This window comes from Saprolegnia parasitica, assembly GCF_000151545.1.
Source record: "Saprolegnia parasitica CBS 223.65 unplaced genomic scaffold supercont2.7, whole genome shotgun sequence".
NCBI lineage: Eukaryota > Oomycota > Saprolegniomycetes > Saprolegniales > Saprolegniaceae > Saprolegnia > Saprolegnia parasitica.
In genome coordinates, this window is record NW_012156401.1 from 669,819 (window position 1) to 696,051 (window position 26,233).

The following is a 26,233-nucleotide window of genomic DNA, read 5'->3' on the forward strand; positions in this document are numbered from 1 at the left end:
TCGGCGTCCAGGCGCCGTTGCCGCCGCTTCTCCCGAACGACAGCGGATGGCTGGGCCGCGGCCCACGCTCGAAAATCCACAAACGGGCTGAGACCATCGCGCACCACGAGGTAGCTGGTCACGACGCTCTGCGCAACGTCTTCGGCGCGCCGGGCAAGAGCGATGACGTCGTGGGCCGCTAGCCGCGGGCACGCACACCTCCCAGCGCTGGAGCGCCGCTTGCGAACTGCCCGGTTTGCATCCACGGGCTTTTTCGTGGGACTGCACAGCGGCGATGTTGTTCGCGCAGCACAGAGACGAGACAATAGTCCGTGCGCTCGCGACGCTGCTGGAAACGATGGGTCGGTCTGTAGGCGTTGTGGCAAGGCGTCGGTGGCCGTCCCCTGGGCGTGCGAGAGGGCTGCTGTCTGGAGGCGCACGACGCGGCCTAATTCGTCCTACACCACAGAGGAGCCATGCTACTGCCATGATCAAGCGGCCATGCACGCACCGAGGGCACGTCGGCGAGGCCATTTGCCGCCATCGTGCTCACAAAAGACAGACTCAGGAGTGTCGCAATCACACGCTGGCTGGGCTGCTGTATCAAATCCTGTATCCAGGACTCGGGCGGCACGTTCATTGGCGGTGTGTTGTTGCTGCTGGGCAGCGCTGCGGCCAGCGCCAGCGCCTGCAACGCGCCGTCGCTCAGGAGCCGTCGGCGCTCAAAGCCATGCGACTGGGCCGTGATGCTGCGCACAAGCACGACGAGCGTGCGTACGGCCAAGTGGTGCTGGAAGAGCTTGCTCTGCGCGATGAGAGAGGCCAGCGTGTCCTCGACGCCATACGTCGTTGCGCTCTCTTGGCCCGCGCACGCAAAGATCGACGGCGATAGAGGCTGCGGCCGGCGCAAGAGACACTCGTCGACCTCGTTGCGAGGGATCGGCGACGCTTCCAAGACGTAGGCCAACGACATAGGCCCCAGCGGCAGCAAGGCGTCGACGTGGCCACGCCCGTGCAGGTCGAGGACCAGCGCGTGCATCGAGTAGCGCAGCGCGTCGACAGCCACCTCGATGTCGAGCGGATGGCACGGCGCATGGGCGACCTCAAAGTGCAGGGTCGCGCCCGCCAGCGACAGGTGCATGCGCACAATGGCGTCGACGAGGCAGGGCACAAGGCCTTCGAGAATCAAAGTCGGCGCGAGCGTCGCATCGCACGCGACGTAATAGAGTAGCAGCAGTGTCGCGGCCTTGAGCTCGTTGGGTGCCAATTGCTTCTGCTTGAGCTGGGCGACGAGGAAGATGGCCCACGTGCGCCACTGCGATGGCCCGTGGTCGATTGTGGCCGCGCTGTCGGCCACGGACGGGTACGGCCGCCGGGCCATGGGGTCCCTCAGCGGGGCGCAGAGCGTGCGCAGCAGCCGCACAAGCTCGTGGCGGTCAGCGCTGTCGCCAGTCGGCAGCGGCGCCAGCCGCGTCGGACTTCGTCGCGACGTGGCCTGCTGTGTCATGGTGTAACTGCCTCTGCACACGCTATATCCGTGGTCACTCTATTTCCGAGACCAAGATATCCTCGCGATGGACGTGGCCGAGATCCATGCGGTGATGCTGGCCGCCAACGCGCCGCCGCCCAAGGACACGACGCTCAAAGGTACGAGGGCCCACCAGCGGCGGGTCTGACGCTGTCTATGGCGCAGAGATCGTGTGCGACTTTGAGTCGAAGCGCTACGACGAGCTCCAGTTTGGGCTCATCCAAGGCCAGACGCAAATGGACGGCCGGACGCTGCAGTTCGCGCCCGCCTACGAGGACGGGTACATGCGCAGCACGCAGGAAGCGTCCCGTGGCCGCATTCGCGCCGTCTTTCTCATCGGTCTTTTGGTCTACGCCGGGCTCATGGGCCACAGCTGGTACCTGACGCCGCCATCGACGCTGGTCCTCGCGCTCGATGTAGGCGTTGCGCTGCTAGCCTTTGGCATTGGACTCGGCCTTACGTTTGCGCCACGTGTCGACCTCGAGCGCGTCACGTGCGGCGTCTTCTTCATCGTTGCGTCCGTGCTCATCGCCAAGAAGCCCCTGCAACGGAGTCATGGCCCTGTCTTGCCGCTCATGCTGCTGCTCATTCCGATCTTTGGTATCACACGCATGCGCTTCCTCACGAGCTGCGTCCTCGGCATCAGCATTTTACTGCTCTACATGGTCGTCCAGCTCTTTGCCAGCGTCTACGTCGATGGCGCCGACGCTGCCCGCGACGTTATGTACCAAGTCTTCAACTACGCGATCCGTGTCGTTGGTGGCATGGTGTCGCACTACCGCCAGGTATTATCTATCTACTATCTATCTATCTATCTATCTATCTATCTATCTATCTATCTATCTATCTATCTATCTATCTATCTATCTATCTATCTATCTATCTATCTATCTATCTATCTATCTATCTATCTATCGCCACTCATTTTCCATCCCGCAGGAGGTGCTACGGCGGCGCAACTATGCGCTGGAGCTGCCCTTTCACGGTCTTATCGACGGCGACGCAACCATGCTTTTTGTCTCTAGCCTCTCTACGTCGTCGCTCTGGCACCCGTGGAGCCTGAGCTTTGCGCACGAAGAGCTCGAAGCTGCGTTCTACCGGTTCTGGTACCTCCTCGACCCGTTCCCGTTTGAAAACGTCCACGACCCCGCGCTCCACCGCCGCGTGTTTAGCACCGTGCGCTACGCCCTGCTCAGCGTTCTCCTCGCGCAAGTCCTCTTGGCGATCCAAGACGCCAAGCTCCTCCCGGCATCGATCCAAGATCTGGCGTGGTGCACACGGTTCGGTGTCGTCGTGCCCGCCTATCTATTGATGGCCGGCGTCCTCTACGGCCTCAGCCACTCGTTCGCAGCCCACTCTCTGCAGACAGCGCCGCGCCTCACGTACGCCGCGTACCTCAAGCGGTCGCTGCTCGACCACATCTTGCTTCACGCGCACGGCGGGTACGTCCGGTATGCGCAGTGGCTCGCGGGGCTCGTCGTGCTGCTGCACATTGCCGCCATGGCGACGCTTGTGCTCGTCGTGTACTCGAATCCAGAGTCGCAGCGCGTGACCGACTTGTATTTTATGGGGCTCCTGAACGCGCTCCTCTTTGTCCATCGGTCGGGCTTTCGCGTCCGGTTCGTCTATGCGTCGACGACGACTGCAATGGCCTGTGCGCTCTTCATCGGAGTCTCGGCGCACTACCTGCAGCGACGCGTGTGGCTTCCGTACGCGTGCTACTGCGGCGCGATCCTCCTCCTCGGCAGCGTCACCTCGTACGAAGAAGAAGCGCTGCGTCGGTCGTTCTTTGTACTGCGCTCGCTGCGCACGAGCCAGTTTCGGCAATGGCGCGCGTCCGTTCTCAAGGTCCAGAGCTGGATGCGGCGACGATTACAAAAGAAGCTACAGACACTACGACAGCGCCACCACGCGTCGACGACGGCTCCGAACCCGACGGCCGATGCCACGTCGGCGCGACTTGCGACCGCGACGCGTGTCGGCGTCTACGGCCAATTTGTCCAGGTGCTTGCCGAAGTGCTCTAGCCCCGGTGTGTTTCTTCACGATGGGGGCAGCCTTGGGAGAAGAGTATATGAGCTTGTAGCGTCGCTCTAACGGCAATCCATCTCCAGTCGCCGCATTGGGGCATTCCACTTGGCGGGAATCCCAGACGCTCCTGCGATGGCTATGCAATGGAAAAGCGTGTCGATTCCTTGGGTATTTCTTGGGAAGGCGAGCGAGGTAGCGTATACACGTCATGGCATTAAGTCTAGTCGTGCGGAATGCACATGTGGTTGCTGTCCCAAAGTGGGCGCTTGGTCGTGTCGGCGATGTCGTCACGAAGCAGCCGGACGTTCTGCGTCAGATCCGGCGAGTTGCCGTCGCCGAGGTGGCAAATGCCGAACGCGTGGCAGTTGAGGAGGCGCGAGACGAGCACCGCGTTCTCCGAGCCGTTGAGCCCCGCGTTTTTGAGAAACATGCTCGGCGGGGCCACGTGGTACGTAGCATCTTTCGACCAGCTACCCATAAGACGCATAAGCATCCCAAACGGCGGATCGAACATCGAGTTGTACGTGGTGAGGCTCTTGCGGTACTTGGACACGATCGGTGTCGCCAAGCTCGTACTCAGCTTCTCTTTCATGCAGAGCACGCGGCGGAGTCGCTCTTGCAGAATGCGCCTACAGAGAAGTACTTGGTTGTCGTCCATGTCGAGATCGTCTTGTAGTACTGCTGCATGTCGTGAAAGGACATGGCGCCGACGGCGTCCCGAGGCACGTGCTTGAACATGGCCTCGATATCGGCTCGCGTGTACCGAGGAATCATCTTGAGGTGTTTGTCGGCTTGCCGCAACACCTCTTCTTCCTAATGGCGCTTTCAAAACGGCCAGCAACTTCCAGGAGGCGCCATACTTCGTCCCGCGAGAGGCCGACCATGCCGTAGACGGACAGAATGTCTTCGCGCTCGATCGACTGCGACATGGTGTTGAGCTCGAGGTCCGTCACGACTGGCGTCAAGTATCAATTTATCAATGTATCCCCGATTCGCGCACCGTGCAAGCCTTTTTCGCCGCTTCGGAGGCGGGACTTGGCGTCGAGCGGACCGTAGAGCGAGAAGACGAAGAGGCGACCGGTCGAATTCGAGTGTTGCACTTGATGCGGAAACAGAAAATCGAGCAGCGCATCGAGGCTCACCTACCCCCGTCGTTTGACCAACTCCAACAACTATTCAAGAAGAATTCGTTGTACGGTCGCGCCGGACGCAGCCCACTCCTCGGTGATCGCGATGGTGCTATCCCGGCGCAAGACCGCGTGGGCTACACAAAACGCGGGTCGTCGTCGTATATTTGCATGGAGAAGGCGCACCCATGAGGAAGTCGCGCTCGTCGTCGACGTTGAAGCCATACTTGCTGCAGCGAACGCCAATGCATCGCTGGTCCAGACCAAACTGCGCGCGAAGCGTCGTCGCCTGTGACGCCCACTGCGTCGCATCCGAGGGCCCGACAAGGTCTTGGAGGTCCTTGAGCGCATTGGGCTTTTGCAGCACGAGGACGACGAGCGGGCCACTGCCATTTCGATACATGTGTCAGCTTGTGGGGTTTAAAGGGCGTACCTCGAGAGTGCCGCAATCGCATCCTTGACGTCTTCGGCATCGGTGGCGCCTTCGTTGGCGGCGCGAGGTGTCTTGCCGCCTGGCGCAGTCGTCCGCGGTGACGTCGCTTCTCTCGGGCTCCGGGGCGTCACGGCCTTGGAGCGCGGCGAGCCCAAGTCACTGACGCGCGGTGTCATGGAGCTGCGGGCCGTGCCCCGGTGCGTCGGCTACGTCACGCTTCGTCGACATAAGTAATTCGATGGCGGAGGTACCTTGCGCTGGGCAGGGTCGTCGCGGCAGTTGAGCCGCTCGTAGTAGAGCGCCGCCTTCTCGGGTGTGAGCTGGAGCACTGTTTGCTCGAGGATCTTGTAGCCGGCCTCTTGGAGCCGCTTGCGGATCGCCTCGTCCTTGGCAATCGCCTCGCGTTGGATGAGAAACACGCTCTTATCGGTCATGCGGAAGACGAAAATGGAAATGCGTTTCCAGGGAATTTTGACACCACGCAAGAGCAATATATATATATTTAGTTACGACGCCAAGGACCAACTTTGGCTTAACGTCGCCATGGCGCCTGTCCGGGATCGATCGCCGGTCGGGCTCTTATCGATGAACGTCCAGCCGAGGTCGTCGTCGGTCGCAGGCTTCTATGGGTCGCGGCGCAGAAAGCTATCATTCCTGCATATTCATCGAGTACGCAGTACCTTGTTGGGCGATGCGGCAAAGGAATGCGGCGCTCGCTTCTTGGCCGGCGACACGCGCTTCGTGGGCTCGCGCCACACAAGGCGTGGCACCAAGATGGTCTCGAGGTCCTCGTCGCTGTCGACGCCGTCGCTCTCGTCGTCCGAGAAGTGCATGTCCTGCGTCGCCAAGGCGCGGAGCAGGTCCAGGTCCAAGTCGCTCTTCCGCACGTTCATCGCGCTTCGCTGCGGCAGCGACTTGGACAGGGCCTTCATCTTTTGCGCAAATGACCTTCTGCGACGACTTGGCTTCTGGCTCGGATCACACGGTCCAATCAGATGCGTTTCTGTCGCGACATCATGGTCTTTTCAGCCAATCCGGTGGCGCGATCTTCTGGCCATTAAAATACACATGATCATCTATGGATTTGTATCCGAAATTGAAGCCAGTATATAAAAATATCGGCGCCCAAGTTGAAGTTTCCATTCGAAATGTAGAAGGCGGCGGAACCAATATGAACTGAGGTGCGGTCGCTTCGTCCCTACTACTTGTAGCCGCGAGCCACCGGCAGACTCGACGAAGTGCTGCCCACGCATGGTGATGGACATGCCATGCCTCCTTCGCTTGCCACTGGTTGACACCGTTAAGCGTGCCAAAGCTACTTGGGTTCAAGCGCGTGCAGATGGCGGTGTAAGGTAATGCTGGTTGCCAGCATGCGCATTCGCCAAGCTGAGAATCCCGTTTGACATGCAACCTGAGAACAGAACTCTCTTTCCTGGCGCGCTCCGTTGACACCAAGTCTTTCGCGAGTATTTCTCAAAATTCCCGCAATTTGCCTCCTATATTCGCAAAACCCCGCAACCTCACAAACCAGCCAATCACAATCAATTATCTACGGCGTGAGTTAAGCCTATTACATCCACGTATTCCTGAATGACAGATTGTGCAACGATTGGGACAAGTTTTTAAAGAAATACTCGTCTATCTCAATGGTGTGTACACAGGTTTTCTTTCTTTCGGTTATACTGTCGGAATTTACAAGCAATCTTATGCGAGGTTGAGATCGGCCATGATTGCGTCGATGGTCTTGCCGCCTTCCATGGCCTTCTCGAGCTCGATGAGCTTGCCGACGCCGTCGATCATGGTCTGGACGAGCTCGACCTCGGACTTGCCAATGCGCGCCTTGTTGGAGACGTCCCACATGCCGCCGACGGCCGCGCTGTGCTCGCCGGCCGACCCCCGCGGCTGCAGGCCCAGCGACGAGCAGATCGTTTCGAGCTTGTGGACGTCCTCGCCGAGCTTGAGGAGCTTGACAAACATACTCGCGCGGAGACCCGTGCCGAGGTTGGACGGGCACGTGCCAAGGAACCCGAGGTGTTCGTTGTGCATGAACTCGTAGCCGTTCTTCTTGATCGACTCCTCGACGGCCTTGACGCCCTTGACCCAGCGCGCGAAGACCGAGACAATATCACCGCCGTCTTGCATCGAGATGACGCGCATGTGGTCTTCTTCGTTGACCCAGACCAAAAAGCTTTTTTTCCGTGTTGTGGTAGATACCGCGCCCGCTCGGCCAGTCGCGGGCGGCGCCGGCACCCGTGAGGAGCGTGCCGCCGCCGGGCTTTTGGAAGAGGAAATGGTCCTTCTGAAGCTGGTCTTCCTCCTCTTTCGACATGTTGCCAAGAGGAAAGTACTTGCCGGTGAGCTCGGCTTCCATGGCCGTGAGCGCCGTTGAGATGAGGTGCTCGACCTGGAGCCGCTCCGAGCGCGTCGTGCCGGGTGGGAGGCTGAGGTTCTTTATGTTGCGTCCGGCGCGGACGCGGGTCGAGCCAATGTAGTTGTTGTCCAGCTTGTCGGCGTTCACAAGCTTCGAGACGTCCATGTCGGTAATGTGCTTGGCGTCGGCCTTGAAGCCGTGCCAGCCTTCAATGACAGGGTCCAAGAGGTCTTTGAAGAGTGTGTAGCACTCTTCGTCGCCAGCGACGACGCCGACACCCAAATGCGGGTTGTCGAGGCCCGTCTGGATCGCATCGTCAAGGCTGTACCCCTTCTTCGTGCGGAGGTCCTTGAGCTTGTCGTATAGCTCCTTGGTCAAGTGCTTGGCCATAAGCGACTTGTGCTTGGGCGTGAAGTCCGGATAGTTGACCTCGCTCGACGGCTTGACATCGATGCTGGCCTTCTCGGCCGACGTCGTCGTTGGCGCCTCAATGACCGGTTGGGTACGCGCTCGGTCGGCAAGAGACCGTCGATGGACTCACCAGCCTCGAGCTTCTTTTCGAGATCGATGAGGAGACGAATGCCGTTGATCATCGTCTGGACGAGCTCGGCTTCCGAGTACCCAATGCGCTGCTTGTTCGAGACATCGTAGACGCCGCCGACCGACGCCGAGTGTTCGCCGTTCATGCCGCGTGGCTGGAGGTTCAAGAGCCCGCAGAGCTTCTCGAAGCGCTCGAGGTCCTCGCTGAGCTTGGGCAGCTTGATCATGACACTGGCGCGGAGACCCGTGCCGAGGTTCGACGGGCACGTGCCAATGAAACCAAGGTGGTCGTCGTACATGAACTCGCGACCCTTTGCCTTGATGCTGTCTTCGACCGACTTGACGGCGCGGCAGAAGCGTTCAAAGACCGAGCCGATGTCACCGCCGTTCTGCATCGAGATGACGCGCATGTGGTCTTCTTCGTTGCACCAGACAAGAAACGTCTTTTCGTCGTTGTGGAAGATGCCACGTGCGCTGGGCCAGTCGCGCGCAGCGCCGGCCGCCGCCAAGAGCGTACCCCCACCGGGCTTTTGGAAGAGAAAGTGGTCGTCGATGAGCTTTTGCTCGTCGGCGGGCGTCATGTCGGCGAGCTTGTAAAACTTGCCCTTGAGGTCGCCGTCCATGGCCGTGAGCGCCGAGTCGAGGAGGTTCATGACGTCCTTGCGATGGGCGCGGGACGTCGAGGGTGGCAGCGGCATGCCGCGGATGTTGCGGCCCGCCCGGATACGCGTCGAGATGATGTACTCGTCGGGCATCTTGGCGTCCTTCAAGTGCGTCGGGTCCAAGTCGCGCTTGTGCACCGCGTCGCTCTTGTAGCCGTGCCAACCCTCAATGACCGGGTCGAAGATTTCCTTGAAGATCACGTACGACTCTTCGTCGCCGGCCGTGATGCCAACGCCGAGATGCGGGTTGTCGACGCCGGTCTGGATCGCGCGCTCGAGCGTGTAGCCTGTCGAGGTCTTGAGGTCCTTGAGCTTGGTGTAGAGCTCGCGCGAGAGGTGCTTGGCCATGAGCGACTTGTGCTTGGGCGTGAACTGCGGGTAGCCCGATAGCATCCCATCCATGGACTGCGCGGCCTCAATCTTCTGCGCCATCTTGCTCGGCGATGAGCTGCTGCCAGGGCGCGGGGCGTCGGACGACATGCGGGCTTCGAGTCTCTGCTTTGCGGCGAGTTGGCTTCTGCCGACCGCTGGCAGCCGGCCTTTCGGACGAAACGGGCCATATTATTTTAATTTTGACCAATGGCCTTGCGCCGTGGCCATTTTATTGAAACCGACGCGATCTTTTTCATTTGAGCTTGCACTTTGTATCCAAGTCCACTCTTTTTGAAATGTCCAACCCTCGAAAATAGAAATCTAATTTTAAATAAGGAAAAAGTAACCCCTTGTGTAACCTCGGTTGTGACGCGGTTCACTCTTCCGAGTCCAAGGACTTGAATCGTATCTACCACGCTGGGACCTCGTCCCTTGGCTGGTGGCGTCCTGCGGCTCGGCTTTTGTATGTTTTTCCCCCGATTAAGTCCAAATACTTAATAAATGAAAAATGGCGAGAATCACACGCCTCGAACCTCGTACCAGTGACACAAGACTACAGATTTCCATGATTCCTCCATGGCGGTCGATGGACATGGCCGATTCGCACAGTGAAGCACAGAGAGTAGTAACCGGATCCCATCGTCCCGTCGATGCCGCAGCACCAGCATCGACTCCACGTCTGCGGTCGACGTCGTCGCACGGAAACGGCAATATCAACATAGTCAAGTTGCGTGGTTTTAGATTGGCCACTCCTGGGGTCATATAATGGTTTCGTGCGTCTACATAGACAGTACAAGTGTACATAAAATTTCACATTATATTGCTCCTCGGTGGCTCCCCAGCGATGGACCTCGTCACGACGTGGACCGAGTCGGGCCGGAGGCTCGCGTAAGCTGCCGACGATCTCGCTTCCTTCCTCATCTCCTCATGGTAGACCCGACGCCCTCGCCAAGGCTGCGGCCAAGGAAGACGACCTCGCGCCGATGCTCCAGGCGCTGCTCTGGGCGTGCGCGACGGACGCCGTGCCATGCGCCGACTTTGTCGCTGCGCTCGACGAGTCCAAGCTCTTTGAGGCCGAGTCAACGCATGCAACGACTCTCGCAGATGCGCTCTGGGTCGTTGGCTCGCAGGTCGAGCAGCTGCCGTGCGACGCCGGCGAGAGCCACTCGAAGGCGTGGAAGACGCTCTGCACGGTGGTCAAGGACATTGCCGACAAGAAGCTTGTACCGGCGATGACGCTTCAGACGATCCTCGAGCTCGACGTGCTCCATGCAGTCGGCCTCGCGAACGATCCGGCGGCCGTCGGCAAGAAGATCGTCCGGATCAACACGCGCAGCTTGTACACGCAGAGCAAGTTCAACCTCCTCCGCGAAGAGAGCGAGGGCTTTGCAAAGGTGCTCTCGCTCTTGCACTCGGGTGTGACGCGCGACACGGTCGAGGCCGTCCAGCGCGACTTGCTTGCGCTCATCGGTACTCTGCTTCCACCACCTTGGCCGCCACCTCATGCGTCTCTGCAGGCTTTTTCGATCTGGACCCGAACCGCGTGCTCGACTTGCTCTTGGATGTGTACGAGACGCAGTACATGAACGACTGCTTTGCCGACCTCATTGCACCCTTCAAGCGCGAGTACGTCGTCCACCTCCTTGGCTTCAAGCTCCAGTTTTACCAGCGCCCCGAGACAATCGCGGCCAAGCTCGTGGCGCCGCGGTCGCTGTACCGCATCGCCGCCATGCTACTGCACAAGGGTCTCTACACGTTGTATGAGCTCTACCCGCACGTGAGCCCGACCAAGGCCGGCATCCTCGAGAAGGAAGTGCAGCGCGTCGAGGGTCTCAAGACGGCCGCGCGCGGCTACGGCAAGGTCAACTTGAACGCTAAGAAGGACGACGACGACGCATCCTCCACCGAGACAACCACCATCTCGGAGGCGGATGCCAACCAAATGTACGGTATCCTCGTTGGTCTTCTCGAGATTGGCGCGTACGAGCTCGCTCTCGAGCGCATTCGGGACTTTGTCGCGCGCGACTGCAACCCGCTCGCGCATGCGCCGCTCGCGCGCCAGCTCTGCGTCACAATCAGCGACTTGCTCGCGTCGCTCTACGCACCCTTGTCGCTGGCGTCCATGCGCCTCGTCGCCACGACCACCGGTACACTCCTTCCTCGCCTCCCAGCATCTTTGCAACTTACGATTCGGTAGTGGTGACGTCGCGCCACGTCGTTGCGCCGATCCAAACGCTGCGCGAGATGGTGGACATTGTGTTTCCGATGCTCCACTTGCTTGGGCCGTTTCTGCACCACGACCAGAGTCTCTGGACCAAGCTCCAGCGCATTTTGCTCCACGCGCTGCCGTCGAATGCGTGGCTGCTCGAGCCGCTCGAGCATCTCTTTACGCACACGCTCTTTCCGACGCTGTCGCTGCACGGGTGCTGCCCCAACCTCGTGTACCAGATGTGGGACCTTCTCAAGTCGTTTTCGTGTGAGAAGCGGTATGCGCTCTACCAGAGCTGGCAAGACAAGTACGCCAACGTCCCGGAGATGATGCTCGCCCACGCGCGCACGGTCGACACGACGCGCAAGGTCATGCGCCGCCTCACGGCCGACAAGACCAAGCCGACCGGCCGCGTCCTGACGCACGTCGCGCACGCCAACCCCTTGTCGCGTTTCGCACGATCCTCCAGCAGCTCCAAGCGTACGAAAATCTCATCCAGCCGGTCGTCGAGTCGCTCAAGTACATTTCGCCGCTCGGCATGGACGTGCTCTCGTTCGTGCTCATCACGGAGCTCGGTCGGCCGCGCCCGTCGCTCAAGCTCGACGGCACCAACGTCTCGCTCTGGCTCTCGTCGCTCGCGAGCTTCTCGGGCAGCTTTTACCGCAAGTACCCGATGGTCGAGCTCAGCGCCCTCCTCTCGTACCTCTTTCAGCGCCTCAGCAAGTGGGAGAGCGTCGAGCTCATCGTGCTCAGTGAGCTCTTGACCAAAATGGGTACTACCTTATCATCTTCTTTCTTATCCCGAGACTTATCGCGGCGGCTAGGATCCTGCTTGGCCCTCGAAGACTTGTCGCAGACGCAGCTCGAGGCGCTGGCGGGCGGGCCGACGCTTGGCTACGAGGCGCCGGATCCCAAGGTCATGAACAAACGCGCGATTCCTCGGCTTCGGGACACGCTCGTCAAGCTCAACCTCGCTTGGCCGCTGTGCATTGTCATGGGCCAGATGCGCAGCCGCATCGAGCACGACGAGACGACGAAAGAAGAGCATCTCAAGCTGCTCGGCGGCACGTACGACATGTGTCAGCGCACGTTGAGCCAGCTGCTGGCGTTTTTGCACGCCGCCGCCGACCCGAGTACGTATGTCGGCGCGCTGCCGCCGCTGCGGGACCTCGTACACAAGTACCACCTACCCGACGACGTGGCGATGCTCTTGCTGCGCCCGGCCATGCGGTCCGACGATCCGCTCCTCCGTTCGGGTAGGTCCCTTGCGTGGAGGGGTTGGAAGATTGATAGATGATGCCAACGTAGTGACGCGCAGTGTCCACAGCAGTGCCGCAACATCTCTGTCGACCGACGCGCCGGGGCCAGCGTTCATGTACAGCGAGACGTTTTTGAGCGAGCTCGACGCGACGTTTGCGACGTCGGCGCACAACCCGTTTGAAGGGCTTACGAAAGAGCTCTTTGCGACCTTTTGGGGGCTCACGCTCTACGATATTTACGTGCCCCACGGTCAGTACGAGGCCGAGATCTCCAAGATCCGGCACGAGCTCACGCTGCTGGCGAATATGACGGTACGCGATCCTCGTCGTCCGCTTCCTCCTTTTATACCGAGACCTAGACGGGGTCGTCCTCGGAGAAGCGCAAGCAAAAGGAAAAGCTCATGGCGACCATCGACAAGCTCGTGACGGAGCAAAAGGACCAAGTCGGGCACCGCAAGCGCATTTTTGAGCGGCTCGAGGCCCAGAAACACACGTTTTTCACGTCGGCGGTGGCGACAACCGTCTCGGAACTCCTGCAAAAGTGCATCGTGCCGCGCGCGCTTCTGTCGCCGGAAGACGCCATGTACTGCGCCAAGTTTATGCAGCATCTGCACGAGATCGAGACGCCGAATTTGAGCACGCTGCAGTACTACCACAAGGTGACGCTCAACCTCTCGGGCCTCGTCCTCTGCACGACCGAGCGCGAAGCCTCGAACTTTGGCATTTTCCTGAAAGAGTCGCACGCGCTCCTCGCGCGCTGGTTCCACGCCGCCGACGACTTTGGTGCCGAAGGCGCCAACAAGATTGGCTTTAGCCTCTCGCTCAACGACCCGAGCGTCCGCATGGAGCATCGCAGATACCGCAAAACGTACGCCAAGTGGCAAAGCCACATGGAGCGCGTGTACGCGGGTGCGCTCGGCAGCGCCGAGTACATGCCGACGCGCAACACGCTCGTGCTGCTCACCAAGATGATTGACGTGTTTCCTGTCTCGAGTGCCAACGGCACGCGTCTCTTGAGTCTCGTCGAAAAGCTCACGCTCGACGATCGCGAAGATTTGAAAATCATGGCCAAGCGCTACTCGGCGCTGCTCAAGCGCCGCCTCGGCACGTTTGCGGACGAGAAGGCGCCCCGGTCCAGCCCGAGTCCGGCGCGTGACGCCAAGGACGCCAAGGACGCCAAGGACCCGCGCCGCCGCGAGTCGACGACGACCAACGAGAAGCGCCCGCGATCGCTGTCGCGTGAGAAGGACGATGGCCGCAAGCGGGGCCGCGGCAGTGATCCAGTGCGCCGCCGGGACGACACGGAGTTGCGCCGGGAGCCTCGTCGTGAGACGCCGCCGCCTGCGCGCCGCGAGAGCGGGGGCCGCAAGGAAGAGAATGGGAGTCGTACGTCCAAGGACACTCGCAAGGACGAGCCGACCGGACGTGGAAAAGAGCCGGCGGCGGACGTCAAGGACGAGCGCAGCCGCAAAACGGACCGCAAGGACGACCGCAAGGACGACGGTCGGCGCCAGGAGCGCAAGCCTACGAACGACCGCAAGCCCGACGACCGCAAGCCCGACGACCGCAAGCCCGACGACCGCAAGCCCGACGATCGCAAGCCCGACGATCGCAAGGCGGCCGAGACAAAGCGGGATGTAGACCGCAAGGCTGACAGCGACCGCAAGACGGCGACCGACCGCAAGGCTGACAGTGACCGCAAGGCTGAGGCCGACCGCAAGACGGCGACCGACCGCAAGGCGGAAGCTGACAAGAAGACCGAGAATGACCGCAAGACGGCGACCGACCGGAAGACCGAGAGCGATCGCAAGGCCGAGAGTGACCGCAAGACGGAAGCCGACAAGAAGACCGAGAGTGACCGCAAGCCTGACAACGATCGCAAGGCACCGAGTGACCGCAAGGTCGACAATGACCGCAAGCCTCTACCCGACCGCAAGCCGGAAGCGGACAAGAAGACCGAGAGCGACCGCAAGACGGACAGCAAGCCAGAGAGCCAGCGCAAGGAGGCGACCAAGCCCGAGGGCAGTCGCAGCGACGCTAGTGGTCGCAATCAAGAATCGAAGGATGTGGCCAAGGACGGCGAGTCGGAGGAAGCTGCGTTGCGCCGCCAGCTCCAGGAGAAGCGGGGCGACGTGCGCAAGATGGTGACGCTGAACCGGAAGCGCGAGCGCGAGGAGCCGACGGCCGAGGACCCGCCCAAACGTCGCATGACGTCGTCGCTGGACGAGGCCGAAGAGAAGCGGATCGTCGAGGCCAACAACAAACGGCTCGCTGAGGAGCGCAAGCAGCGCATGGCCGAGCGCAAGCGCAGCGAGCCGCGCAACACGCCGCCGCCGGCCCCGCGCCGCGACGAGAAGCGGTATGTTGTCCTTTCTGGACCATCTTTTGTCTCATCTCACATCGCGTCGCTCGTAGGGACCGCTCAGTGAATCGCAACCACGGGCACGGCCGACGGTACGCTCGACGAACACTACCCGGTTGTACTGACTTGCCATATTTGGTTAGACGCAACCGCTAAGAAGCCCCCGCGAGCTCGCTCGATGCTGTATACTCCAATATCACGTTTTCAGTCGACCTTTTGTCAATGTTACGCGCGCGACCATATTCGGCAAGAAGAGCGATGCGCACACAAGGTGTCGCTCACGCAAAACGGCAAGAATCCCTAATCTGATGAGGACCACTCATGGGATGCCATGGGATGGCAACTACCTGCAAGTGCAACTCTCATGCCACCGCCCGCGACGTTGGTGTTGCCGAGTTGAAGCTGGTTCAAGAAATGCTATCCCGCATCCAAATGTGGGGCAGGGTACAGGAGACGCAGGGTGCTACTCACGCCTACAGCACGCACGCACAGAACCACCGAAGCCCAAGCGCGCGACGTCGTCCCTCAGTGAACTCGTTCTTGAACGCCGGAGCGCGACAGCATATTTTATACCAAAGCGTACCGCTCACCTCGGCGAATGGCTTCGAAATTCGAATATTGCCTGGATCGCAAGATCGCGGCCCGAAGTTCGAAGCTTCGTTTGCGGTGAGGGCTTCAACGTTTGGTGGCATTTGGCATCTTGCGACGGTACTCGAACAAGATGGCCTCGCTGCGCCAGGAAGAGGACGCGGACTTTGCCGAGAACAAGGAGATGGACATGGTGCGGACGCCTACCTACGGCACATGGCGCTCATCATTCTCATGGCGGCGTAGGACCTAGAGGACCAGAAGAAGTTTGACTACCTCCAGTCGATCTACAACACGGCCAAGCAGCGCAAGCTGTCGCTCGCCGAGGACAGTGATCGTGACGACGAGCTAGAGAAAGACAACAACAATGGTACGTTCCGCATGAGACCACCATTGTCGTCTCATGATGGCATGACCAGAGCTCTCAACGCTCTTTGAACGCATTCCCGAGCCGTACGAGGACAACAGCTTCTTCCAGCGCATTCACGTCACGTCCGCCGACGACGAGCACGACCCCGAGACCAAAGACGTGTGCCAAGGCATCCTAAAGTGCATTGCGCTGCGCGAAAAGTACATGGCCGCCAACGCGCTCTTGATGCAGCCGCAGGATGAAATTCCCGAGCCGCCGCTCACGCCCGGCGGGTCGCGCCCGCAGTTGCGCCATCGCGACGACCTTCCGTACAACATCTTCGACATTGCGGTACACGCTTTCTCCGTTTTCAAAGCATGCTTGACGGGTCCTAGACACCGACGGGGTCAACGCACGCGATTCGCGTCGAGAACGGCGTCATCGTCGTCCTCAACGACGGCGCGACGGATCCGATCTACACGCCACACTCGCAGGAAGAGTTTTACGACGACTGGTTTGAAGTCAAGCGCATCGTCAACTCGGGGCCGGTCAAGGTACGCGCTTCGAGCCTCGCTGCTCGCATCGGGTTGAGAATGCGTGCATTAGACCTTTTCGTTCAAGCGGCTGCAGCTGCTGGAAGCACGCTTCAACTTGCACACGCTGCTGAACGCGGACCGCGAGCTCGCGTCGCAAAAGGCTGTGCCGCACCGCGATTTTTACAACATCCGCAAGGTCGACACGCACATTCACCACTCGGCGTGCATGAACCAGAAACACCTCTTGCGCTTCATCAAGTCGCGCCTCAAGAACCACCCGGGCGAGATCGTCATCTTCCGCGACGGGCGCTTCATGACGCTCAGCGAGGTCTTCCACTCGCTCAACCTCACGGCGTACGATCTCTCAGTCGACACGCTCGACATGCACGCGTCCAACACGTTCCACCGCTTTGACCGGTTCAACCTCAAGTACAACCCCGCGGGGCAGAGTCGGCTCCGTGAGATCTTTCTCAAGACGGACAACCTCATTGGCGGCCGGTGCGTGGCTCCTCGCTGCCGTCATTCGACTTCTATTGTGTTAATTAGGTACTTGGCCGACATTACGAAGGAGGTCATGAGCGATCTGAATGCGTCCAAGTACCAGCTCGTCGAGTGGCGCCTCTCGATCTACGGCCGGAAGCACTCGGAGTGGGACAAGCTCGCCAAGTGGTTTTACGTCAACCGGCTCGCGTCGCCGCACGTGCGCTGGATGATCCAGATCCCGCGCTTGTACTTTTTATACAAAAAGTAATTCTCCAATTTCGTAGATCGCAACTCAAAATCCCTGCAATTAGGTCGGGCGACGTCGAGAATTTCGAGCAAATGCTCGAAAACATTTTCCTGCCGCTCTTCGAAGTCACGAAGGACCCGAGTTCGAACCCGGCGCTGCACTGCTTTCTCCAGGCAGTGATTGGGTTTGACTGCGTCGACGACGAGAGCAAGACCGAGCCGATCCGCGCCGAGAAGGGCAAGCCGCTGCCGCCGCCCGCGCACTGGACGAACGAGCACAACCCGCCGTACGACTACTGGACGTACTACCTCTACGCCAACATTGCGTCGCTCAACGCGTTCCGGAAGGCCAAGGGGCTCTCGACCTTTAGCTTTCGCCCGCACTGCGGCGAGGCGGGCGACCCGGACCACTTGGCGGCCGCGTTCCTCTGCGCCAACGGGGTATTCTTTCTCGTTTCCATCTTGTTGATACTTAGAGGTGGACGGTCTCGATAGATCAACCACGGCATCACGCTGCGCAAGACCGTGTCGCTCCAGTACCTCTACTACCTCACGCAGATTGGGATTGCCATGTCGCCGCTGAGCAACAACAAGCTCTTCCTCGACTTCCAGCGCAACCCGTTCCCGACGTACTTTGCGCGCGGGCTCAACGTGTCGCTGAGTACGGACGATCCGCTCATGCTGCACTACACCAAGGACCCGCTCCTCGAAGAGTACAGCGTCGCGGCGCAGGTGTGGAAGTTTTCGGGCACGGACATTTGCGAAATCGCACGCAACTCGGTGCTCCAATCCGGCTTTGAGCACCCGTTCAAGCAGCACTTTTTGGGCAAAAACTACTTTCAGCCCGGGTCCGACGGCAACGGTAGGGTCTGACACTTTGAGATTCACGTTGAGATGGACATTAGACATTCGCATGACCAACGTGCCCGACATGCGCCTCGACTTTCGCCACGAGACGCTTCAAAACGAGTTTCACCAGCTGCGCGAAATCAACAACTTTTAGGCGCCACTTCGATCCTTCCCGCGCGCCGACTTTATTCCACGACATTGTAATCGACGTCGTTGTATATGATTACTTCCGCGCGGGCTACAGCGCCGGCCACCGCACCTCGAGGCGCGCAAACCGCCCGCTGGTCGTCTGGACGAGCGTCCCCGCCTTGACGTGGTGGACAGGGGAAGCGGCTGTCCGGTACGGCCTCGTCTGGACACCAGCAGGCGGCACGACCGGTGTCGGACCGAGCAGCCGAAGCCGATCAACCGGGGTCGCGGCCGAAGTGCCAACAACTGGCCGCCGACCACTCGTTCGCCGCGGGCGCAGGTCCTGTGCAAGAATGGTCCGCGCCTACCCGAGTCATCGTCACATCGACGCATGTGAGAGCTCGACTGGACGACTGACCTCGCGCTGCTGCTGGAGCTTGAGGTTGCACAATGTCGCGCGCGGACTCGACGACGTCGACGGACGAATGCGCAGAATGCGGTTGAGGTCCGTGGGCAGCGACCGCAGCGTCTCGACCGAGTTGATGATGCTGGCGCTCGCGTCATGACGCACGACGAGACTCATCGCACGCTTGGTCGTCGTCGACGGTCGCTGCAGCGCGCAGCGCGTCTCGTCCAAGCGTCTGCAATCCCGCGTCACGGCCGTCGTCACAAACTAGACCCGCTAAGTACTCGTGAGCAGCCGCAGACGTACGTACTTGGGCGCAAAAGACACAGACACGGGCGACGCCGTCGTTGGCGCTGCAAGTCAAAAGGTCGTCGTTGCCGTCGTCGTCGTGGACAAGCCCGCGCCGCCGAAGCATGCGACGGGCCCGCCAAATGTCCTAGTACGCTCCATCTTCGCATGCAAAGCAAGTCGACGGGTACATACGTTGCCCGAGGTCGACTCGAAGCCGGCGCCGTAGGACCGGTGGCACAGCGCACAGGTCGTCGTCCGCCTCTCGCCCATCGTGCTCGGTCGAGGAATATATATAGATTTAGATAGACAGGTCAGGCTTGGCGAGTCCCGAGCTGTCAATATTGATGGGCCGATCGAAGAGGACACGTCAGTTGGCAACTACCTCGGTAGCAGCATGGTCCGCAGCAGCAGCGAGATGGGCCTCTGGACCTCGGACGAGGTACAAACTCTGGCAATAGGACTGCAACCCATGCGTGGACGTAGGACGAGAAGCTGCGGCGGGCGATTCTCGCGTATGGCGCGCGCCGCTGGAAGCTCGTGAGCGACCTCATCAAGAATCGGAGCGCGGCCGAGTGCAATGCGCGCTGGCACGAGCTGCAGACGTGCACGTCCAAGCTCAAGCGTCCGTGGCTGGCCTTTGAGGACGAGCTCCTCGAGCGCATCGTGGCGACCCACGGCCCGAAGCGCTGGGGATTCATCGCGTCGTACATTCCTGGCCGCAACGGCAAGCAGTGCCGAGAGAGGTACATTTGACGCTCTGGCTCGTCGTCGCCTCAGCGCGAGGTAGATGGCACAACCATTTGAGTCCGCACATCAACAAGGGCCCGTGGACGCCGGCCGAGGACAAGTGCTTGATTGAGCTCCAAGCGCGCTACGGCAACCGCTGGGCGCACATTATGAAGCAGTTGCCAGGGCGGTGCGTTGTCGCCGTCACTCTATTGGTCTCATGGGTGTTCTTCTGCCTAGGACGGACAATGCGATCAAGAACCACTGGTACTCGAACGTCAAGGTATATAATCCAGGCGGATGGAAAGAGGCTCACACACAAATTATTAGCCGACAATGACGACAGACGACAAGGCAGCCCCTATGGCGTTGGAAGAGGCGCCTGTCATGGAGCTCAAGCCGGTGACCAAGATTTCACCGGTGGCGAGCCATCTTGCGTGGATTAGCGACGACATTCAGCTCTCGATGCCGATTCTCTGGGACGATTTGCACGCGCTGGACGACGATACGAAGGAGCTCGTGGGCTTTGGCCTCTAAGTAGGCCGAGAGTAATATGTATGTGCGAAGGCGTGCGAATCGCTTTTGGCAGCCGATTCACTCTCTGGCTGGCCACAGTGCGCACTGGCTCCGGCGTTGAAGGTGAAGAAGACTGCAGCGCATCCCAAGCGTTGCTGGACCCCCTAAGCATGGCGATCGTCCTCGCTATATGGCATTCATCGACGGTGCGAGGTGACCATTGCGCCACGTGCTAGCGAGTATGGTGGCGAGCGCTTGATGATATCCAATATGAAAGCGCGCCTCTCCCACGCCGATATCGGATATCGGAGTGCACCTTGTATCCGGATACGCGCATCAATTTTGTGATTGGCGATGTGCGACGTCGTGCTCTACTACAAGTACGTTGCGCTCTCTGCGACCGACGCCGACGACGCAGCCGCGTGGCACGAGCGCTTCTGCGCGCCGCTTGGCCTCTATGGCCGCGTGCGCATTGCCGAGGAAGGTATCAATGGGACGCTTGGCGGGCCGGCGGCGGCGATCGATGCCTACATCGCGGCCATGGAGGCCTCGACCGCGTTCGGCGGCATGGGCATCGACTGGAAGCGAAGCGCCGCCGAGGCCTTGCCCTTCGACGACCTCCTGATCCGCCGCACAAAGGCGATCGTGTCGATCGAGCTGCCCGATGATGTGTGCCACGTCCGCGACACGGCGCAGCACCTCTCGCCGACCGACTTCGACGCCAAGCTCTCGGCCGACAACATTGCCGTCATTGACGTGCGTAACGACTACGAGTACAAGTACGCATCGTCGACTTGCTTCATGCGTCCTTATCTCTGCTAGCATTGGCCACTTTAAGGACGCGCTCAACCCGCGCACGCGCCGCTTTGGCCAGTTTCCCGTTTGGGTCCGCGAGACGCTGCCGCAGCTGCAAGAGAAGAGCGCGATCTTGATGTACTGCACGGGCGGCATCCGCTGCGAGAAGGCGTCGGCGTACCTCCGGCACCTCGGCTTGGAGAACGTCTACCAACTCGAAGGAGGTATACACCGCTACTTGGAGACCTTCCCGGACGGCGGCCAGTTCCTCGGGAAAAACTTTGTGTTCGACCAGCGTACGTCTCCGGATCGTATGCGAGCTCGACTCTTATCGACCATATGTAGGCGTCGCGATGGCGTCCCGCAACGACGCCGTCGTGGGCAAGTGCAGCGCGTGCGAGGACGCGCACGACGTGGTGTCGGGCACGCGCTGCGCCTACTGCCGGACGCACGTGCTCCTCTGCGATGGCTGCGTCGAGACAAAGGCGGCCAAGCGCATCCAAGTGCTCTGCGGCGACCACGCATGGATGGGCGACGGCAGCAGCGACGAGCTCCTCGCCAAGCACGCGGCGCTCGAGGCAACGCTGGCGCAGCACGAAGGAACGAAGGGCAAGGGCCGCCGCCGCTCGATACGCAAGCAAATGGACGCGATCGAGAAGAGCCTCGACCAGTTTACGCTCGTCGACGCGGAAGGCCCGTCGGCGTCGGCGGCCTAGAGGCTTTTCCGTAGCCCATCTTCTCACTATGTGATGAGATGAGACTCGAGACCACCAAGAAGAAGGTTGTGATGTCGAACGTCTATCTACGCCCACCACTTCCTTTCCATGGAGTACTCTCACTCGTAATAGATCAAGCGGAAGCATAGATTCGTCCGGGAGGCAGAGAGACTCATCACGTGACTGGCACTGCTGGTCCCGAAGTGTCGAAGAAGGTGACAAGCAGCACCGGCATAAGCAACCTTTGTGGCCGTGGGATCATGTGGTCACTTCAATCTGAGTGGGCTACTGCAAGATTCCTCTTGTATGGGGCCTGTTTTTGTGGCGGCATATCAATGGTCCATACGCTGTTCAACTATTAATGGACCCTGGGGCATATACTAGTTAGTAGAAGAACGTATCAAGTGACAATATTTGTGGCAACGCCTGTGCACCAACCAAGACAAACTTTGACAATTGCAGGGAGGGACACATTCGATTCATGAGCTGTCGACCATTTAGGCGGACGTCGATAGCGGAGGTGGCGTGGGACTGCAAACAAAGATGGCGAGCCCCTCGCAGCGGATGGTGACGCCGATCGTCGTGGCGTGCACTCGATCCTTACCGGAAAAATACTGGGGCACTTCGCCACGTAGGTGGATCGTCACGTTCGTGCATGTTACCAGCGCATTGGTGAGGCAGCTTTGTCCGAGGGCCGTAAAGGTATTGCGCGAGAGGTCCATCTCGAACGGCTCTCGGGCGTGGGTGCCTGCCAAGGCGTCGGCGAGCACTTTCGCGCCATGGCGGTCGATATAGCAGTTCTCAAAGCTCATGCGGCGCACACCGGCCGCAATGCACAGCTGCATCGCACGAGCCGCTTGGTCGATATGCTTTTTGATGTGGCTGCAGTTCGACCACGCCATCGACTCGAGCTGCGGGGAGCCAAGGGCCCAGCCAAGCACGGCGTCGAAGTTGGCTGTTGAAAATTTGACGCGATCAAAGTGCGCGTGACGAAGCACGGATGGGCCGCATCGTCGCGGCATTTCGCCTTTGGTGAGGTCGACGTCGATGAGCGAGAGGTCTTGAAGCGATGTCATGCGAGGCAGCACAGACATGCAGTACGCGCCGTCGCGCTTGCTGGTGAGTGTGAGCTGCTCGATCATTGGGAGGTCGAGCACCGGCGCGAGCTGGCGAAACCCCTTTGCCGAACGGACGCCGGCGTTGAGGTTGAGCTCCTTGAGGTGCCTCAAATGGACGCCATTCTCAATGAGGCTCTGAAGAGCGCCGGGGGATACGTCCAATGCGAGGCCCGAGAGAGTCGACGACGACAGCGCCAGCGCGAGACGAGCATCGGGGGTCGTAAACGATGCAAGGGCCAGTCGCCGCGCGTAGCCCGATGCTAGCCAGCGCTCGATGACCAAAACAGCGTCAGGTGCAAAAGTTACTTTGTTGAAAGAGAGGTTCAGCTCCGACACGCGGTGGGCCGGTGTCGTGATGGCCTCGAGAAGCGGGGTCTCACACGGAAGGTGTGCGTGCTGGAGACTGGTGCACTGCCGCAGCATGCTGTAGCACGCCTCGCGGTGGTCTACAGAAGGGCTCTCGAGAAGCTCGACGTGCGTCACCTTTGCTGTCCAGTTGGCGACAAAGCGGCAGAAAGCTTTGTCGAAACGGACACGATCCGGTACCGGTGTGCCACGAAGGCGCGTATAAATGGCCTCGCCCGAAGACGAGTGTCTGCGTGGCGAGTAGCCACCAATGCACACCGAGTTGAAGATGGACATGGCAGCGACAAGAAGGGTATCGTTGGCGTCACAGAGGTTTGGTCGTGGCCAGACGTAGCTCGCCATCGATGGCTCCAGTGAGCTGAGGAACTGGCGGAGGGCTGCGAGAGGTGGCGTCAATGTCGCTGGTGGCAGCGCTTGTAGAAAGGAAGTCACGTCCGTGGGCGACGGTGTGCATTGGACGATGGTGACGACCACGTCGGCAACGTCAAGCACCGACGCTGGTGCCGGACTCGGTCGTTTTGCTGTCATCCACCCCTGCGACTGAGCTCATCGAAAACTTGCCACCGTATGCGGATGCCTGTCACTTATCCGGACGTTGTGATCGGCTGTGCGTGCCACGATGCACATTGAAATCCAAGTAGCTATTTACGCACTAGCGCCTGCTGCGTGCTGTGCCTGAAAATAGACGTCGTTGCCAACGCGGCCCAGATCTTTGGGCCACACAAAGCCCACACTACCGATCGTCCTGCAATGCGACCTCTGGTCGCTGATGCCGCCTCAGTCCATGGCGTTTGTCGAAGACCTTGATAGACTGCGTGCCAGCCAAGGCGTCGGCAAGTGCTTTCACATTGGTGCGGGCGAGATTGCATCGCGTCAAGCTCATGTGACGCACACCGACTGCAATGCACTGCTGCATCGCACGAGCCGCTTCGGCTGCGTGGCTTTTGATGTAGCTGCTGCGCGTCCACGTGATCGACTCGAGCTGCGACTGACGCCGACGACATTTTCTCGGCCAAAAACATTTTAGCCAATGACACTGGCGACCAGCGGCGATGGTTTGGCTATGTCGACGCGACTGACGCCGACGTGTACGTGGCCGACGGCTTGTGCTGCTTTCTGTGGCGAGCACCGAGTGTCGCTGTCTGGAAGACCCTTGGACACGACCTCCGCGCCAGCCGCGCGATCATTGACGCGCTGCAAGCGCTGGATGCGACTACACTGCGAGTACCGCTGCACTGCACCGTCGACTACTTCGGCGCTGGTCTTTGGCGACTATGGCTCGGCACCGACTGCGATCAACGAGTGCGAGACAACCGAGCTCCCATCTGCTTTTGTGATCGCCGCAACGGCGGCCCTCAAGCATCTCAATCTGTGCCCGCCCGAGACAGACGCGGCCGACGCCATGGCCCTTCTGCGCGTATTGCCGTGTGACGCGCGCGTCGTGTGACTGAAGGACGACACGTATGCATGGACCCGCCTGCGACATTTGTGCGTACCCGACGCCCTCGAACACGACGACGGTGCTCACGACGGTGACGAGCCCGCACCAGCTCCGCCCCGAGTACATTCGGCAATACCACACACCGCGCTGAGCTCCAACGTCTACGGCACCGGGTCCGTGGCAGCGCTCGATAGCACGGTGGCCTGCGCGAGGCACTATTTGCAAAAGTCGGTGCTCCCATCGGCCGTCGCCCGCCTCGAAGCCAACGAATATTTCACGGCGTGGACGCCACGGCGACGGCATTAACATGTGGTACTTGGGTCGCCTCTACGAGCTCGCTACGCTCGGCCATATCCGTCGACTTCTTCTCACTGAAATGGTGGCCCGAACGCCCAAGGTGCTGCTTCGCGGCGGCATTGCGATCGGTCGTGTTGACGCTCGTCAATTTGGTCTGCGCTGGCGGCGCCGAGGCCGTTGTTTTTCTCGACAATGAGTTGCTTCCAACGCTGCGACTCAAATTTGGTTGGCACACGACGCCGACGCGCAACGATCTGCACTTGCCGCAGGTGCTCTTTGCGCTGGAAAAACACCTTGGTGTCACCGTGGTACTGCATCGCATTGCGAGCGCCGGGGACGTCCCCGGGCCGTTCCGAGCACACCATATCGTCGGGCTTCAATCATCGACGTCGATGGTTCTCTGGACGACGACCGAAAGCACACGGTTGATTGCGTCCACAGACGACGCCGTCGGTTCTGGTCACTTGTCGGACGCGGTGACCTTCGTCAAGCTAGCACTTGCGCTCGAGGAGGCCCACCCGACGGACCACAACCGGGTGCACCTCCTTGTGTGTGCCGCCGAGCTCTCGGCGCGGACGTCGCACCTTGGCGACGCCGACACGTTTGCCACTGCGGCGCTGGAGGACGGACCGCGCTGGCACGCGCACCTCGCCAAAGCGCACACCGTCGCGATGACGCTCGCACATGCCAAAGGCGACGTCGAGCACATCGGGCGCCTCGTCAAGCGAGCCGTGGCCATCGCGTCGTGGCATCTCGGTCCGACGCATGTCTTCCTCGTCGACATCTACATGGCCGCGGGGAGAACTACAAGGCGCTGGCCATGTGCGACGCCTGCCTGGGCGTTCTCAAGGAGACGTTTGGCCGCAAAAGCGCGCCATTTGTCGAGGTGCGACGCACACAGGCGTGTCTCGTCGATCAAGTCGGAGCACCCGACAAAGCTCCGAGTCTCTACGAAGAGTGCTTACGCCTGTACGAGACGCCAGCGCTGAGCTCCTTGGTGACGAGCCGCGCCGACTGCTGCCTCGCGACGGCGCCGCTGAGCTTGTTGACGCGGGCGCTGCATCCGGCGTGCACGACCACGCTCCAGGCGCACGCGCTCTGCGTGAAAGCATCGACCAACGTCGTCGCGTCGCTTCGGCTCTTCGGCGAGTGCGCGTCGACTGTCGACGACACGTACCGGGCGATCGAGTATTTGACGGCCGCATGGGCGTGGGTCAAGGACCACGCGAACGCCGAGGACGACACAGTGGAAGCGATGCAAGACATTACGCGACGCCTCGTTGGTTTGCGCCGAAGAGTGCTCTCGCCCGACGATACGCAGGTACGATGATTCGCAGAGATCAAGTTACGACAATCGTATGTAGATCGTCGACGGCGAGCCATCGAGGTTCTGGACGATGAGTTGGCGTTTGTGGCTGGCCAGATTTTTGTCCGTGTACCTGGAGAATACTTTCATCGTGTGCTCCAAGCGGTGGTAGGTCCAATATTTGGCGCAAAGCGCCGATTTCGC

The 26,233-nt window shown here is 60.3% G+C and overlaps 12 protein-coding genes across 12 annotated transcripts; 6 read left to right on the forward strand and 6 right to left on the reverse strand.

Moving 5' to 3' along the window:
- Positions 1–3: 3 nt before the first annotated feature.
- On the reverse strand, positions 4–1,500 carry SPRG_02981 (hypothetical protein). Its single transcript, XM_012341563.1, has 3 exons — positions 491–1,500; positions 228–437; positions 4–178 (listed from the first exon to the last, which is right to left on the reverse strand). Exons 1-3 carry the CDS (start codon positions 1,484–1,486, stop codon positions 119–121), a joined length of 1,266 nt encoding a protein of 421 aa, XP_012196953.1. The 5' UTR covers positions 1,487–1,500; the 3' UTR covers positions 4–118.
- Positions 1,501–1,553: 53 nt separating this feature from the next.
- On the forward strand, positions 1,554–3,657 carry SPRG_02982 (hypothetical protein; the record flags this gene model as incomplete). Its single annotated transcript, XM_012341564.1, has 3 exons — positions 1,554–1,626; positions 1,673–2,292; positions 2,447–3,657. 3 exons carry the CDS (start codon positions 1,554–1,556, stop codon positions 3,530–3,532), a joined length of 1,779 nt encoding a protein of 592 aa, XP_012196954.1. The 3' UTR covers positions 3,533–3,657.
- A 34-nt stretch (positions 3,658–3,691) lies between these two features.
- SPRG_02983 (hypothetical protein) lies at positions 3,692–5,554 on the reverse strand. Its single transcript, XM_012341565.1, has 9 exons — positions 5,348–5,554; positions 5,097–5,302; positions 4,850–5,049; positions 4,733–4,800; positions 4,537–4,678; positions 4,397–4,491; positions 4,216–4,349; positions 4,061–4,165; positions 3,692–4,006 (listed from the first exon to the last, which is right to left on the reverse strand). Exons 1-9 carry the CDS (start codon positions 5,528–5,530, stop codon positions 3,757–3,759), a joined length of 1,383 nt encoding a protein of 460 aa, XP_012196955.1. The 5' UTR covers positions 5,531–5,554; the 3' UTR covers positions 3,692–3,756.
- Positions 5,555–5,589: 35 nt separating this feature from the next.
- Positions 5,590–6,063, reverse strand: SPRG_02984 (hypothetical protein). Its single transcript, XM_012341566.1, has 2 exons — positions 5,777–6,063; positions 5,590–5,719 (listed from the first exon to the last, which is right to left on the reverse strand). Exons 1-2 carry the CDS (start codon positions 6,026–6,028, stop codon positions 5,603–5,605), a joined length of 369 nt encoding a protein of 122 aa, XP_012196956.1. The 5' UTR covers positions 6,029–6,063; the 3' UTR covers positions 5,590–5,602.
- Positions 6,064–6,698: 635 nt separating this feature from the next.
- Positions 6,699–9,149, reverse strand: SPRG_02985 (hypothetical protein; the record flags this gene model as incomplete). The annotated part of the gene is made up of 3 exons (XM_012341567.1): positions 6,699–7,261; positions 7,311–7,929; positions 7,974–9,149. The coding sequence occupies 3 exons, from the start codon at positions 9,147–9,149 to the stop codon at positions 6,801–6,803; spliced, it is 2,256 nt and encodes a 751-aa protein (XP_012196957.1). The 3' UTR covers positions 6,699–6,800.
- A 704-nt stretch (positions 9,150–9,853) lies between these two features.
- Positions 9,854–15,027, forward strand: SPRG_02986 (hypothetical protein; the record flags this gene model as incomplete). The annotated part of the gene is made up of 10 exons (XM_012341568.1): positions 9,854–9,929; positions 9,976–10,511; positions 10,559–11,188; positions 11,239–11,700; positions 11,730–12,023; positions 12,075–12,506; positions 12,559–12,821; positions 12,869–14,868; positions 14,925–14,963; positions 15,015–15,027. Exons 1-10 carry the CDS (start codon positions 9,886–9,888, stop codon positions 15,025–15,027), a joined length of 4,713 nt encoding a protein of 1,570 aa, XP_012196958.1. The 5' UTR covers positions 9,854–9,885.
- A 516-nt stretch (positions 15,028–15,543) lies between these two features.
- On the forward strand, positions 15,544–18,129 carry SPRG_02987 (AMP deaminase). Its single transcript, XM_012341569.1, has 9 exons — positions 15,544–15,652; positions 15,706–15,829; positions 15,879–16,159; positions 16,204–16,362; positions 16,415–16,842; positions 16,891–17,091; positions 17,139–17,514; positions 17,569–17,935; positions 17,979–18,129. The coding sequence occupies exons 1-9, from the start codon at positions 15,593–15,595 to the stop codon at positions 18,074–18,076; spliced, it is 2,094 nt and encodes a 697-aa protein (XP_012196959.1). The 5' UTR covers positions 15,544–15,592; the 3' UTR covers positions 18,077–18,129.
- Positions 18,130–18,160: 31 nt separating this feature from the next.
- On the reverse strand, positions 18,161–19,018 carry SPRG_02988 (hypothetical protein; the record flags this gene model as incomplete). Its single annotated transcript, XM_012341570.1, has 4 exons — positions 18,161–18,415; positions 18,470–18,724; positions 18,768–18,893; positions 18,941–19,018. The coding sequence occupies 4 exons, from the start codon at positions 19,016–19,018 to the stop codon at positions 18,161–18,163; spliced, it is 714 nt and encodes a 237-aa protein (XP_012196960.1).
- Positions 19,019–19,076: 58 nt separating this feature from the next.
- Positions 19,077–20,011, forward strand: SPRG_02989 (hypothetical protein; the record flags this gene model as incomplete). Its single annotated transcript, XM_012341571.1, has 5 exons — positions 19,077–19,187; positions 19,232–19,491; positions 19,536–19,664; positions 19,715–19,757; positions 19,805–20,011. Exons 1-5 carry the CDS (start codon positions 19,143–19,145, stop codon positions 20,009–20,011), a joined length of 684 nt encoding a protein of 227 aa, XP_012196961.1. The 5' UTR covers positions 19,077–19,142.
- Positions 20,012–20,341: 330 nt separating this feature from the next.
- On the forward strand, positions 20,342–21,874 carry SPRG_02990 (hypothetical protein). The gene is made up of 3 exons (XM_012341572.1): positions 20,342–20,769; positions 20,813–21,081; positions 21,131–21,874. Exons 1-3 carry the CDS (start codon positions 20,345–20,347, stop codon positions 21,499–21,501), a joined length of 1,065 nt encoding a protein of 354 aa, XP_012196962.1. The 5' UTR covers positions 20,342–20,344; the 3' UTR covers positions 21,502–21,874.
- Positions 21,875–21,931: 57 nt separating this feature from the next.
- SPRG_02991 (hypothetical protein) lies at positions 21,932–23,517 on the reverse strand. Its single transcript, XM_012341573.1, has 2 exons — positions 22,926–23,517; positions 21,932–22,889 (listed from the first exon to the last, which is right to left on the reverse strand). The coding sequence occupies exons 1-2, from the start codon at positions 23,511–23,513 to the stop codon at positions 21,999–22,001; spliced, it is 1,479 nt and encodes a 492-aa protein (XP_012196963.1). The 5' UTR covers positions 23,514–23,517; the 3' UTR covers positions 21,932–21,998.
- A 1,598-nt stretch (positions 23,518–25,115) lies between these two features.
- Positions 25,116–26,201, forward strand: SPRG_02992 (hypothetical protein; the record flags this gene model as incomplete). Its single annotated transcript, XM_012341574.1, has 3 exons — positions 25,116–25,667; positions 25,700–26,044; positions 26,088–26,201. The coding sequence occupies 3 exons, from the start codon at positions 25,116–25,118 to the stop codon at positions 26,199–26,201; spliced, it is 1,011 nt and encodes a 336-aa protein (XP_012196964.1).
- Between the last annotated feature and the right edge of the window lie 32 nt (positions 26,202–26,233).